Below are 14,990 nucleotides of genomic sequence, written 5' to 3'. Positions count from 1 at the left end.
GTATGTTTTGGACAACGAACACAGGTGCATTTTACTGATGTTTTTTTAAATGCACAGATATACCGTGACGAGATCTTGAGGTCCACTGTTGTACCATTCATCTATGACCTTCATGTTGCAGCAGGATAATGCACGGCCCTGCGTTGCAAGGATCTGTGCACAATTCCTGGAAGCTGAAAACATCCCAGTTCTTGCATGGCCAGCATGTCACCCATTGAGCATGTTTGGGATGCTCTGGGTTGGTGTATATAACAGCATGTTTCAGTATCTGGCAATATCCAGCAACTTGGCAGCCATTGAGGAGGAGTGGACCATCAGTCAACAACCTGATCAACTCTACAAGAAGGAGATGCACTGTGTGAGGCAAATGGTGGTCTCACTAGATACTGACTGGTTTTCTGACAGACATTCCCCAGACCCCACCGGATGCCCCTGTAATACAGTAAAAGTGAACTGCACATTTTAGAGTGGTCTTTTATTGTGGTCAGCCTAAGGCTCACCTACGCAATATTCCTGCTGTCTAATGAGATCTTGATATGGCTGTGAGGTGGACGTATTATCTCAACAAAGAAGAAGTCAGAGTCAGAGTCAGAGTTTCTTTATTGTCATTCGCACCTCATGTGGTACATGTGGTGGAGCAAAATTATGTACACGGGGTCCCAGTTACATCCAACAATAAAATGTCTAAGAAAAACAGTAATAACATCTAAGTTATGAACTAAGAAAAACATCAACTAAATATACACTAAGCACTCATAACATAAAACATTGAACATCAGCACAAACATGAACATGAATGAACATGTGTGAGCGGATGTGCACGCATGAACACATCAACATTTAAACAGATCAGCAGCAACATGAAACAGATCAGCAGCAACATGATATGGTTTTTCACAGTGATTATTCTAGTTAGAGATTCATGAGTCTAATAGCCTCAGGGTAGAAGCTGTTCCTCAGTCTAGTGGTTCTACACTTAATGCTCCTTAACCTCCTTCCTGAGGGGAGTGGGGCAAAAAGTGTGTGTGCTGGGTGGGTGGGGTCCTTCATGATGCAGGTGGCCCTCTTCCTGCATCTGGAGGTGTAGATGTCTGTGATGGTGGGGAGACTGATTCCAACAGATTTCTGTGCAGCCTTCACCACTCTCTGCAAAGCTTTTCTTTCTGCAGCTGTGCTGCCTCCATGCCACACGTTGATGCTCGAGCACAGGATGCTCTCCACTGCACACCTGTAGAAGGAGGTGAGGACTGAGCTTCCCAGACCAGCTCGCCTCAGCCGTCTGAGGAAGTAGAGTCTCTGATGAGCTTTCTTGATCAGGCTGGTGGTATTGTTGCTCCAGCTGAGGTTGTCATTCATGTGTACACCCAACTACTTGTAGCTGGAGACCACTTCCACCGCAGATCCTCTTATGTTCAGGGGGGTGTAGATGTTTTTGTTCCTTCTGAAGTCCACAATCATCTCCTTTGTCTTCTTCACATTGATGTGAAGGTTATTCTCTCTGCACCAGCTCTCCAGGTGTTCCACCTCTTGCCTGTAGCTGGACTCATCATTGTTTGTGATGCATCCCACCACCGCTGTATCATCTGCAAACTTTACAATGTGACAGCCTGGATGGGTAGCTGCACAATCATATGTGAGCAGAGTAAACAGAAGGGGGCTCAACACACATCCCTGAGGATCACTAACAAAGATTTAGACAAATTAGTGAACAATATTTGAGGACAAAAGGCCTATTGTGTACATAGAAAAGCATTTGAGTTCAGCTCATGAAAAATGGGAGCAAAAACAAAAGTTTTGTGTTTATAATTTTATTCAGTGTATATAAAAAATGTCATTAACACCCGGGTACGAGTCTGTACTTAGTTGATAAAAATATACTCAACCAAACATCATAAAACCTGTTTTCTCAGATGTAGAACGTAACTCTTGATACCCTCAAATGAGATTTCAAAGCATTTTTATTGTTGTTTTTGATTTTCTGCTGAGCTGCTTTTGCACAAAGATCTTCAGAGATCCCTGATGTGAGGGTATGTGCCCTTGGACTACATCGTGGAAGCCAGCACCATGCAGTCCATGGGCATATACACTTACCTCAAGGCTTTACTCTTCAACACCACTCCACTGTTGGAAAAAACCTGGCAGAACTAGAACAGACTGCAGTTTTTAAAACCATTTTAGAGATTTTTGTGTCGTCTGCATCAACATCCAACAATTTTGACGAGCGTCCGCCATCTTACCTCACTCATTGTGTGCCCTTATTCTCTCTTTTTTTTTTCTCCCCCATTTCAATCTATGTGCGTTTTTATCTGTTCCTCTGCTCCATCTTTTATTCATCTCTCCAGGGTCACATTGGCATCCCTGGGCTTTTTGGCTTTTCTGGTCCTGACGGGGAGAGAGTGAGTATCAGTGTCTGAGAGTGAACCTGCGGGGTTGCATTATGACTGTCCATGGGCCAAAAGGATGAAACTGAAATAAATGTCATTGTTGATGTAATGAGACACCAGAGGCAGATTTCACCAAATCAGTATTCTAAGCTTAAAGGAGAGCAAGGTCCTTTTATGTAGTGTCCAATCAAGTTTTGCACCACAACCCACATACTACCTGGATAATTTTTTAAAGTGTAAAAGACAGGTCTAAATGTACTCAAACCAACCTGTAATTTAAAATTCTCATCGTCCTTCAAATGATTTGCTCAAAACAGTAACTTTTTTTTTTTCTTCTAATAAAACCGTTTCACCCTGTATTCTGGAGATTTGTTATAATTGAGCCAGGAAAACAATTTCACATCAAGAGCCACTTATAGGCTGCTTGGATTCTTCTCATAATAGTTTTGATCTTCATCACTTGATACGTTTTGTGCAGTCCTTATGGAATGCAATATTTAAATATCCTTTTTATCTTAAGTATTTTAAGATCACATGACTCGAAAAGGAAAATACGGGTTAAGGTAATGGATGGATGTTGGAGATGATGATGTGGTGCCTATAAAAAAGCTGTGAAATGGAGCTTTTAAAAGATTTTTGGCAGCAATTGATACTTACGTAAGGTATAAATTTCATATTTATTTTTTTGGCTCACTCTTAATTTAAAACAACACATAAATTTTGTTTTTATTGTGTTCCAATTATTTGATTTTAGTTTTTAATGAGTGTAGTAACTTTACATTGCTTAGAAAGTTTTAGCTACCACGAGCACAACTTTAAATTAATGCATTAATATCCTTCCTTCAGGTCCTTACCCAACATGTTGTCTTACAGCTTTTCTGTTCTTATTTTTTGGGTTTGTTTCTAGGGAATTCCTGGTGTGCATGGGAAGAAGGGGAAGATGGGTAGGCCGGTAAAGTTTTCTCTCAACATACTTCTCACAAAACATTGTTAAGGCACGGTTGTAATCTAATCTTTGAGCAATTAAACTGTAAAGTTTGTTAAATAGCTTGGACATTTTAATGTAAAATCCCTTCTCACTTCACTCGTATGCATGTAGAAACAGTAGCAGTAATGACAATATAAAAAAATTGATTTTGAAATACATGAGTCTGCAGTTTATCACATTTCTTGCTGTTTTGTTAAGTAGAAGTTAGAAGCTTCATATAAAGTGGGAGTATTTATGATCTCTGAATTATTTGCTCTGGGTGGTGTTAATTAGGAAGATTTGTTTTTTAGACAGCATACTTATTACTGGGCTTGTAACGCACTGGACACATATACTGTATTAATGGGATGTGTTACTTGTGGCTTTGGCCCTCTGGAGGCTTTGCCCACAAGACGAGGGAAGTCTGTCGTCATCGGCGCCTGGAAGTAAACTTCCCATCTCTCCAGGCTAGCATGGAAAATACTTATACTGCACACTAATCACTTGTATAAATGGACTTGTTCCCAGGCTGAGTGTGGGCTGTAAAAGATTTCTTAAAGTTATTGTGCAATTATGGTCAGTGACATATACTGAGGTCTAAAAGTATGCATGTAAAAGCCAAACAAAACAACTTGGACAAAATAACTAATCTAACGTTTTACCACAAAGGAAGAAAAATGACAAGTACATGTGCTTTTAAAAACATGAAAACAGGCAAATGCACTTTTGTTGTGTCAGCTGTGCAGATGCTTTCAACAAAGTGTTTTTTTTTATTTTTGATGAATGAAGAACAGATACAGATGCAGTGACAGATATTAAAATAACTGTACCGCGTACGGCACTTTATACACCTGTCGACAAACTGCTATACAGCAATCTATAGGAATGGCTTGGACAAGCCAAGACCTTGTATGATCTTTGACCTTGATTTGTGACCTTGAAATTTGGATGGGCTGATGAAATGTGTTTGCAACACTTGTGTGTATGCAACATGTGTATGAGTTTCATTAAATTATCCTGAGTGAATCAGAAGTTATGGCCCAGACAAGAGAAAGCTTTCAGATAGATGGCGACCATACCATAATACGTCCATCTTTTGATTCAAGGATTCAAGGTTCTTTATTTGTCATACGCACTACATGTGGTACATGAGGTGGAACTAGATTGTGTACACAGGGTCCCAGTTAAATCCAACAAAAGTATAAAATGTAAAAAAAAAAAACGTAATAAGATCTAAGATATGGACTAAGAAAAACATCAACTAAAAATGCACTAAGCACTAGTAGTATAAAAACAATACAGCAGCACGAACATGAGTCTGTGTGAGCAGATGAGCACGAATGAACACAGCAACATGAAACAGGCAGCACGACGGCTCAGTGGTTAGCATTGTTGCCTCACAGCAAGACGGTCCTGGGTTCAATCCCCGTTTGGACCTGGGGTCTTTCTGGGTGGAGTTTGCATGTTCTTCCCGTGCTTGCGTAGGTTTTCTCTGGGTACTCCAGTTTCCTCTCACAGACCAAAAACATGCATGTTAGGCTGCCTACAGGCCCAGGCCTCCATTGCAAAAGAGATCAGTGATCTCAATGAGATTTGTCTGGTTAAATAAAGGTTAATAAAATAAAATAAAAACAGATCAGCAGCAACATGATGTGATTTTTCACAGTGATTATTCTGGTTAGAGATTCATGAGTCTAACAGTCTCAGGGTAGAAGCTGTTCCTCAGTCTAGTGGTTCTACACGTGATGCTCCTCAAACTCCTACCTAAGGGGAGTGGTCAAAAATTGTGTGTGCTGGGTGAGTGTGGTCCTTCATGATGCAGGTGGCTTTCTTCCTGCATCTGGAAGTGTAGATGTCTGTGATGGTGGAGAGTCTGACTCCAACAGACTTCTGTGCAGCCTTCACCACTCTCTGCAAAGCTTTTCTTTCTGCAGCTGTGCAGCCTCCATGCCACATGTTGATGCTGGAGCACAGGATGTTCTCCACTGCACACCTGTGTCAGGAGGTGAGGACTGAGCTTCCCAGTCCAGCTCATCTTAGCCGTCTGAGGAAGTAGAGTCTCTGTTGAGCTTTCTTGATCAGGCTGGTGGTGTTGTTGCCTCAGCTGAGGTTGTCATTCAGGTGCACACCCAAGTACTTGTAGCTGGAGACAACTTCCACTGCAGATCCTCTTATGTTCGGGGGGTGGGGGTAGGTGTGTTTTTTTTTTCCATCTGAAGTCTACGACCATCTCCTTCCTCTTCTTCACATTGTTGTGAAGGTTGTTCTTCCTGCACCAGCTCTCCAGGTGTTCCACCTCCTTCCTGTAGCTGGACTCATCGTTGTTTGTGATGCATCCCACCACCACTGCATCGTCTGCAAACTTTACAATATGACAGCCTGGATGGGTAGGTGCATTGATGGGCAAATAATAAAAAATTAAACCAGTTGCCTAAAACTCAGAACAGAGTTGTCAAACTGAGTAAGGTATTGACACTTACAGCAAGATTCTACATATTTGGTGTAGGCATGTTGCACTACACTAAATACCACTAATTATCCTGCCCAGATGTCTCAGAAGTCTTCTTTCATCGAATCGGCTGCTATATGTCTTCAGACAGAAAATAAAGGAGATTTTTGTTGTTCAGTCATCTGTCATTTACATCCCTGTAGCACTCGCTTTGTTTGAGCCAACTGTTCAGCTGTGATGTGTGTTGACCTTGGCCTGGTGACAAGCACATGATGTGCGCGTGGCCTCGCGGCTGCATCACAGCTCATGTTCTGCCTCCATAAAAAAGGCTTGGTCAGCAGTTTTTGTGCCAGGCAGCTTTATTCAGCCATTTAGGCAATTCCTGGGGGGGTTTGGTTTGCAGGATTCTGAGCACTCCCTGCCAGCATGTGCACTCATGGACACTCGGAAACACTCAGCCATGGAATTTCCTGCTGGTCTCTCAGGAATAAAAGCTCTGGGAGCATATTTAATGGGATTTGCTTGGCTCTACGATGCAGAATTGTGTTTTGGGAGGCAGTTTTCTGATCCCCAGTGTTCATGATAACCACTTACGGACAAATTGTGTGAGATCTAAATATTCCACAAACAAATTAGCATTTTGACAATTTGAACATGATAATGTCACTCAGCTCTCTTTCTGGTTACCTGATGATCTGTTTATATTTGCACTCAGGGCTTTCCTGGTGACTTTGGAGAGAGAGGACCACCAGGCTCTGATGGTAACCCAGTAAGTGAATAAAAAGGGATTTATTTACAGGCTTATCTCCTTTTGTTCAATGATATACCCCATATAGACCCAGCACATTGTTCCTGATAGAGAATTCAACAAACATTTTATTGTCACACACATTAACTTACTTAGCAACAAATCTAATTCGTCTTCTTTCGGCTTTTCCCTCTTCAGGGGTTGCCACAGTGAGTCGTCCTCATCCATCTCTGTCCTCTGCATCCTCTGTCCTCACTCCAACTACCTCCATGTCCTCTCTAACTGCATCCACATATCTCCACTTTGGCCTTCCTGTTTGTCTTTTTCCTGGCAGCTGCATTTCTAACATTCTTCTACCAATATACCCACTGTTCCTCCTCTGGACATGTCCAAACCATCTCAGTCTGGCCTCTCTAACTTTATCTTCCAGTTGTTCAACCTGTGCTGTACCTCTGATTAGCTCATTATTAATCTTATCTATCCTTGTCATTCCTAAGGAGAACCTAAACATCTTCATTTCTGCTACTTCCAGTTCTTTCTCCTGTCTTTTTGTCAATGCCACTGTCTCCAGACCATACAACATAGCTGGCCTCACCACTGTCTTGTAAACTTTTCTCCATCCACTCCATCCTGACTGAAGTCTCTTTTTCATCTCTTTACCTTCACTCCCCATTTTCCTAGACAATGGACACCAAGTCCTTGATGTCCTGCTCCTTTGTGACCTCTGCTTCTTGTAGCCTCACTGTTCCACCAGCCTCCCTCTCATTCACACACATGGACTCTGTCTCACTATGGCTGACTTTCATTCCTCTTCTTTCAAGTGCATACCTCCACCTCTCCAAATTCTCTTCCACCTGTTCCCTGCTCTAACCACAGATCATAATGTCATCTGTCATCAGCAAAAAAATCTACTACAAAATGCTATTCTATTACATTTTTAAATTGTGCCCTCACTCTGAAGGGTGTAACGTAACAGAGTCCAAACTCATATTACTGCACCATGTTATCCCTACACGAGACAGACTGTGAAGCAGTTGTTTTCTCGTCCATCATAATCCACACTGATATGAGGGCAGCAGCAGTTTCACTCACTGCTCCACTTTCTACAGTTTGACCCAAACTGCTCGTGACTGGCGAGGTCAGTGTTAGACTCAGATTGGCTGACCTCAAAGAGTCTCCGTCAGACTACATTTCCTCGTTTTCTCCAGAGAGAAGAGGGGATGTTCTGTTTGGCATTATTCGTCTCTTATCCATTAAAAGAGAGACCTAGGACCTGACAGCAAGGCCACCCTGTGCACATTTCTCCACTGTATGAGGAGGTTGGAGAGGATGTTAGCTTGGCATGTGGCTCCTGAGTAGATTGTTTAGGCAACAAGCCACTCTGTGTCTGGTGCCCATTCACTAAGATTAAGAGCTGGAACACTTCTTGTGTTATCATGGGGGAGGAGGACACTTTTTATCAGATATAACATAGAAACACAGTATTCTGTCAAAGAAGTCCTACCCATACAGCTCTGTACGCTCTTCTTTAATGTGTATTTTCTCCTGTTTCTTCTCAGGGGGAACTGGGACCTCCTGGTCCATGTGGAGTCAGTGGTCTTATTGTGAGTGTTGTAGCCATTATTGCTGCCTCTTAAAGTGTCTTTTTTTAATGGCAGGTTGTGCTTAAAGTAGTAGTGCCACACTGAACTGAAAGGAGTTGACAGAGGGCCATGTGGGAGACTTCAGTGTCTCACAACGTTTGTGGTGGTTCTCAAAGTCCTGCAGAGGCAAACAATCATCAACAATAATTAAGATGGACGAAGCACCATTCCTTGTTTATTCACTGTAACTGGCATTTTGACAGTTGCGTTTTGTGTTAATTGTAGGGCGACATGGGGCCTGTTGGCATAATGGGGTTATCAGGACTTGCAGGACTCAAGGTACAAGAAGCAGTTTTCTTGTTTTTTATCCATATTTGGCACTGATTTGATGTTAATTAGGCAGCTTTGGTTGTTCGCTTGAGGTTTCACTAATTAATCTAACCTTTACCTGACACGTGTACATAAACCAGCATGATCCAAATGCATGCCTGTCCACAAACAATGTTTAGTTATTCATTGCATCTTTTCTTTCGTTTTGCATCTAAGGGAGTAGCTGGAAATCCAGGGGAAGCAGGACTGAAAGGTGATAAGGTGATCTGCATATGTCTTTTTCAAACTAATAACCTTTTTTTGTTTCAATTTTAACGACGATAAAAGAATTATTCATTTTTAAGATAAAGCGACACAGTGCCTGAATTCACATCACATTTTACTCAGCCTTCATACCACAAGAGTTCTTTTTCAGACATTTGTTTTAACACTTTTATTTATTTATTTTTAATGTGTCTGCTTTATTTAAGGGTGATGTTGGCTTACCAGGAGAACAGGGGGAGCGTGGATTCAAAGGGGACAAGGTATGTTGGTTTATACTTTATTTATGTGACAGTGAAGACGATTGTTGTTTCAGTTCCTCGTTTCTTCTCTTTACATCCATTGTTCTCTAGTTAACGTAGACCAGCTGCATTTAAGTTACTTCAGACCCAATCAGAGTATTTGTGTACACAGGTTGATGAGTCATGTGGTAAAGTGCATTGTGTTGTTCTCAATGTGTTTATCCACACACGGTACATTTAATATTTTCTGTGCCAAGTTTCTGGCTCCAAAAGCAAAGGTTTGATGTGAAGTTGTGAAACGCCTTTGAAATGGCTCACTGATAGTTCTGCTTCAACTATAAACATATAAAATGTTAGTGTGGAATTCATCTGCTTTTATTTTAGTTGTATTTGATCTATTTGGTTTTGAACTTGATGATTTTATTCCAGGGCACCTCTGGCTTTCCCGGGTTGCCAGGTCCTCGTGGAAAATTTGGACCACAGGTATTTTTTGTTCATTTTTCAATCTCCACATGCCATTAAAAGAAAACCCACCCATTTCTGATCACACATGTCGAGTGCTTTGCATAAAAATCCCATACGGTGTTATTAATACAGCATGTTTTGACTCATACCAGATAAGTTCTCAAAACAAGTGCTTTAGTGGGATAATTTGGATTAAATTACAGAAAGTCAAGTTGGCTGCGCTGCTCAATACAGAGCTGAGATGCATTTTAAAGATACAGAAGTTTCTTGTTTTTTAGCTTGAGATTTTCTTATTAAGTTTACAATTTAGTTCAGAGGGTCCAAATAAAATGTTAAAATCTTTGTAGAAATCCTCACATGTGGACAAAAGAAAACGATCAAGACTCTTATGTTGGAAGGATGTTGAAACACAGGAGGAGCAGAGTTTCAACCTTTCACTTCGAATGATGAGTCGACTCTTGGGATTGGGTGTTCTGATTTGCTGAGTGCACAATCAAATGTGGGTCTTTGGGATGAAAAGATCAGTCTTCTGCTATTGCAACAATGACGGCAGTGCTTTCAAGGAACTGCAATAAACTTTTTTTTTCCCATTTATGATGGTTACTCTTCGTTTTGGAAGTTTATAAATTATTGTGTGAATGTTTATGAAGCATTCATACTGTTCTGATCCATTTTTCCTCCGTATGTTTTTCGGCATCCTGCTTGTTCCACAATTTTTGTGCTATTTCAACAAATCATAAATTACAACGTTCAGCATGTTCAGGACAAGGAAGCTATGACTTTTGGTATAACTTTAGTTTTTTTAAATATTTAGCCTTTTCTGCCACTTTTTCTTCTCATAGAAAATGAATTGAGCTCGTTTTACATCCTTCAACTCTTTAGATCTGTTTACAATCTTTTAGATCTGTTTACAAGCTTTTACTGCTCCTTTCACATTTTTTTCTGGTTCATCCTCTTTCTGCTTTTGCAAATGTAAACTTTTTCCAGCTACTTTAAATTAATTTCAGCTGGGTTTTATCAGCTGTTTAGTGATCCTTTTGGATGATTTCTGCTACCTACAATACTTTGTGCTTCTTGTAACTTCCATCCATCCATCCTTGGATGTTCTTCTACTTTCTGCAAGTTTCAGCTTTTTCTGCTATTTCAGCTACTATTTAACTGTTTTTTATGCTACTTTTAGCTTTTTCAGCTTATTCCACATTTTTTGCACTTGTTTCAACTGTTTTTCACCCTAATTCAGGGAAAATGTGCTCTCTGCACTTCCTTCTGGTAATTTAAGCTTCTTTCTGCTTTTTTTTAATCTATTTTTCAGCAGCTTTTTTGTTGTTGCTAATTTTAGCCTTTTCTGCTAATTCCACTTTTTTTTTTAGCTCAATTCAGCTCTTTCTGTTTCTTCTGGTAGTTAAGACCTTTTTCTGCCTTTTCAGATACTTTTAAGCATTTTTAAAAATTTGTTAATTTTATATATATATATATATATATATATATATATAAATATATATATATATATATATATATATATATAACTAGTTTCCTTATTTTTGTGCTAATTTCTGCTTATTTAAACCTAATTCAGCAAATATGTCTTATTTTTGCTCTTTTCTGATATTTAAGCTTGTTCTTCCATTTCAGCCAGATTTAAGCTTTTTTAGCTACTTTCAGCTATTTTCAGCAAGTTCTTCTGCAATAAAGCTGCATTTTTGCAGGAAATGCATTTTCTCTAGTTAATTTTAAATTCCAGAACACTGAGTGGCTTTTTAAAAGGGTCTCCAAGGCAGATTTATTCTTATACTCAGGATATTTTCGTTATAAATTCATGAGTTATGCTGACTTTACAAAATGTTTACAATTTATTTGTTGTGGTGTGAAATAATCTTGTGCTCATCTTAACATTTCTCAGGGTAAACATGGTGAAAAGGGTCCTGTTGGCAGACATGGCCCTCCTGGCCCAGAAGTAAGACAATCTTCTGCCTTTATTTTGTAGAGACATTTCTGTAGCTCCCCAAAATATAAATAAAAGGAATTAATCCACCATATTGTATTTTTATAAATATATAAGTAAAGCACATCTGTTTCTCACAGGGCTTCCCGGGTGACATTGGCCCACCAGGACAAAATGGCCTAAAGGGACTGAAGGTTGGTAAAGTAACATGAACTCATTTCTGTTGGGAAAAATGAAATGAATTTTCACCGTCAGTGCTTCATCCACAGGGAAAAGAAGGGACACAGGGGTCACCTGGCCCAGCAGGAAAACCTGGCCCTCAGGTGGGATTAACTACTTATTCTGCAAACGAGCTAGATATAAATGATATATGTATTACTTTAACATGAGCACTATTCTTCTTAGGGTGATGAAGGACCGCTTGGATCAGCAGGACCCGTTGGAGCCGAGGTGAGTGCTGATTGGAGGAGCCCTGAAATGACACAGAGGTTTCACACAAACGCCACAAAATGTGCTGCACACGAGTGGCTCTGCCTATATTTAGTTTTGGATGAACGAGAGTCTGTCGGTCTCTGGCTGCCTGATTCTTCTATTGTTCTAAACCTGACGGCCAGTCGGCCACTGTGGGCTCATTTTACACAAAACTCATCATCAAATTGCTTTAGTGATTTTTACCATAACACACATAGAATCACAAACAAAGGCAAAGCAAATATAAACCCTGATGGCTGAATGGATTTGAAGATGAATGCACAAAAAGTCTCGAACAAATAGAAAAATATATCTCGTTTTGTCACTTTTGTATGTTCTTATTGTTTCAAATGTATAAAAAAATGCAACAAAAATAGATAGGCAAAAAGCAAACAGATGAAAAAAGAAGGGCATCGTTTTTATGTAATATTCATCATGTTATTAAAACTCCTTAAATTCCAAATCTAAAACAATAATAATAATCTTGTCCTGCTATATAGTGTGATCTCTATTCTTAATCTTTTTTGTCGGATTCTCATTTTCAATCCTTTTGGCTTTTCTCTACTGCCGAGAGTGAAAATGAGTTTTTAAGCCAAAAAATGGGGAAGCAGCTGCTCCACCTGCTCCACGGAGCAGGCATCTGTTTTATACAATTACTTCAACTTGATAAGTTAGTTGCTGTTTTTTTCCCAAAACCGTGTAATCCTTGTTTTGTTCAAATTACGTGACTATTTGTTTATTCTTATACCAAAACTGAAAATGTTTGTGTCAGCTGCAACTAATTTTTAGTTTAACTCTCCTCTTGCCCTTCGGTCAAAACAACCCATGAGGCAAGATTGAGGTCTCTTGGGCCATTTTAACCCAAGGCAGCAGGAGGGTTGAGTATATTTGAAACTTTACTTACAGGTATGTAATTTATAATATGAACAGCCAAGCACACAACCCTGAGGAACGCCACAACATTTGTCCATGATGAATTATGTGAATTAATCTATTTAGACAAATCGATGTCTGCTTAAGTAGCTCATCATCCAATTCAGTCCAACCCCTGTGGTACCATGCCATTGCAGCATATTTTAGAATATGTCATGGTCAAAAGTCAAAAACTTTTTCACATCTGAAAACTCATAATTGCAGTCACTAAACTGAAAACTATCATCAAATATTTGAATAAATGTGAGTTAAATATGAGTTTTTTTATATCAGTATTTGGACATGAGCAGCATATAGACCATGCAAGGTAAATTTGCATTTTATTTAAGAAAAGTTGGATAGTTTGAACTGTTTGATCATAATTAAAATTCACTATAAGTGTCCGTGTTCAAAGGTGCGTTTGAAAGCAGCCCCCCCAGAGTAAACTATAGAAAACTGTTTTCCTGTGCATTTCTTTTTCTTTTTTTGCTGAGGTTGACTTCAGTCCACCATCACCTCCCAAAAGTCACAAATGATACCAAAAATAAAGAGAACTGCTGCTGCTGTGCACGTCTCTCATTTTCACTTTCTGTTCAGGGCAGGCCTGGGAGGCAAGGATTCCCTGGACCGACGGGCCCAGATGGACCCAAGGTCAGACTTAACAGTCACACATTCACCGCTGAGCTCCTGTCATCCTTAAATGAACATTCTCTCCCTGGTTCTCTTATGATAATGCATCATCTGAATATGTGTAAATTAGATGTTAATTCTCTGCTACCACAGGGGAGCTGACTTCTAAGCCCATTTTAACAAAGTGAACTGAAAAAAAAAAAAAAAAAAACGAAACGCCTGAATAAGTTTGTGAAATGCTAATTTAGCTGCTTTGCTGTAGGGCGAGATGGGGATAACTGGCGAGGTCGGGAAGCTTGGCGAGAAGGTAAAGGATTCTTCCGCTTCTCGTTTAAGCTTGATGCTCGTTTGTCTGTTTTCTCGGAGCCTCTGAGATGAGCAGCCATTGATGAGAAGCCTTTAATGAAGTTCACACACTGTATCCAAGACAAATATAAGATGCTGTGTTTTCTCTCCTTCAGGGACCGCCAGGTTTTATCGGGCCTGTTGGAGAGTTGGGTTTCGCAGGAGAAAAGGTTACCACAGTCTCTTTCAGTCCTACTTTACAGCCCGTCCAGTTTCAGCTCTTCAAAGTGTTATACAGAATCAGAATCAGGACATTTTTAAAGTCAGTGTTGTAAAAGTCATCTACCTAAATGTGGCTGTTGCTTTCTCAGGGGGATCGAGGTAAAATGGGTGTCCCTGGGCCTCCAGGTGAACCAGGTCCGATGGTAAGGAATAAGTCTGCCCCCACCTCTCATAGCAGAGACCATTCAGGTCCACATCTGTAAGGGATGTGGATGATTTGTTCAAAAAGACTCAAATAGTTTTTGGTCATTCATTTTTCGTGTCAAAATTCTAAGAGATGATTTTCTGACTTGATTGTAATGAATCGTGGAGATTTAATTTGCATAACGCTTCGTCCATTAGGGTCATGCTGGAATACCCGGAGAGGCAGGACCACCTGGACTACAGGGGATCCCAGTAGGTTTATCATTATCAGATCTTATAGAAAATCAGCCAGAACTCACAAGGATAAGAAACTCACTCAATCCTTCATTTGCTATTCTGAAGCTGCTCTCTCTGAGCTCTAAAAGAGCACTGGAAGCAGTTTTTAATGTGTTATTAAACATTTAAAAAGCTCAGTAAATGAGAGGCTTAAAAGCAAATATTGTACTTTGTATCATTTATTTATACTTTTAACTCCCTGTGCATTTAGCTTCCTATTGTTGTTAAAGACAAGAAGACTGTACGTTGAGTCTAAATTTCTATAATCTCAAAAAAAACATTTGTTTTTCATCCACATGCAGGGGCCTCTTGGTTCAAAAGGTTCTGCTGGCATTAGAGGACCTAAAGGCAGGATGGTAAGTTACTCCAAGCAGTAGGTTACACTTCTTTATGATTTATAAACAAATAATGAAAAAATACTCTGGCATAATTCAGTCTGCAACTAGTTAGTGGACTTTGCATTGAGTTTTAAAATGATTACTTGAGTTAATTAGTGATTAGTTTGTTACTTTATTCCGACCTGAAATATTTGAATGGTAAATTAGGTATTACACACATGCACATATACCTGTCCCCCTATATATATATGTATATATATATATATTCATTTATAATTACA

General features: G+C 39.7%; 1 protein-coding gene across 1 annotated transcript in view; it reads left to right on the top strand.

Moving 5' to 3' along the window:
- The window catches only part of col27a1b (collagen, type XXVII, alpha 1b), a 96,063-nt gene that overhangs the window by 46,152 nt on the left and 34,921 nt on the right, over nt 1-14,990 (top strand). Inside the window, exons 11-28 of the mRNA XM_037680026.1 lie at nt 2,343-2,396; nt 3,292-3,336; nt 6,516-6,569; nt 8,108-8,152; nt 8,417-8,470; nt 8,678-8,722; nt 8,932-8,985; nt 9,394-9,447; nt 11,330-11,383; nt 11,512-11,565; nt 11,641-11,694; nt 11,777-11,821; nt 13,352-13,405; nt 13,647-13,691; nt 13,846-13,899; nt 14,041-14,094; nt 14,294-14,347; nt 14,674-14,727. Coding sequence (XP_037535954.1) covers nt 2,343-2,396; nt 3,292-3,336; nt 6,516-6,569; nt 8,108-8,152; nt 8,417-8,470; nt 8,678-8,722; nt 8,932-8,985; nt 9,394-9,447; nt 11,330-11,383; nt 11,512-11,565; nt 11,641-11,694; nt 11,777-11,821; nt 13,352-13,405; nt 13,647-13,691; nt 13,846-13,899; nt 14,041-14,094; nt 14,294-14,347; nt 14,674-14,727 — 927 coding nt within the window. The remainder of the gene's footprint in view (nt 1-2,342; nt 2,397-3,291; nt 3,337-6,515; nt 6,570-8,107; nt 8,153-8,416; nt 8,471-8,677; nt 8,723-8,931; nt 8,986-9,393; nt 9,448-11,329; nt 11,384-11,511; nt 11,566-11,640; nt 11,695-11,776; nt 11,822-13,351; nt 13,406-13,646; nt 13,692-13,845; nt 13,900-14,040; nt 14,095-14,293; nt 14,348-14,673; nt 14,728-14,990) is intronic.

Source organism: Nematolebias whitei, chromosome 8 (genome assembly GCF_014905685.2).
Source record: "Nematolebias whitei isolate Nwh7 chromosome 8, NemWhi1, whole genome shotgun sequence".
Lineage (NCBI taxonomy): Eukaryota > Metazoa > Chordata > Actinopteri > Cyprinodontiformes > Rivulidae > Nematolebias > Nematolebias whitei.
This window is presented reverse-complemented; position numbering and strand designations above follow the sequence as displayed.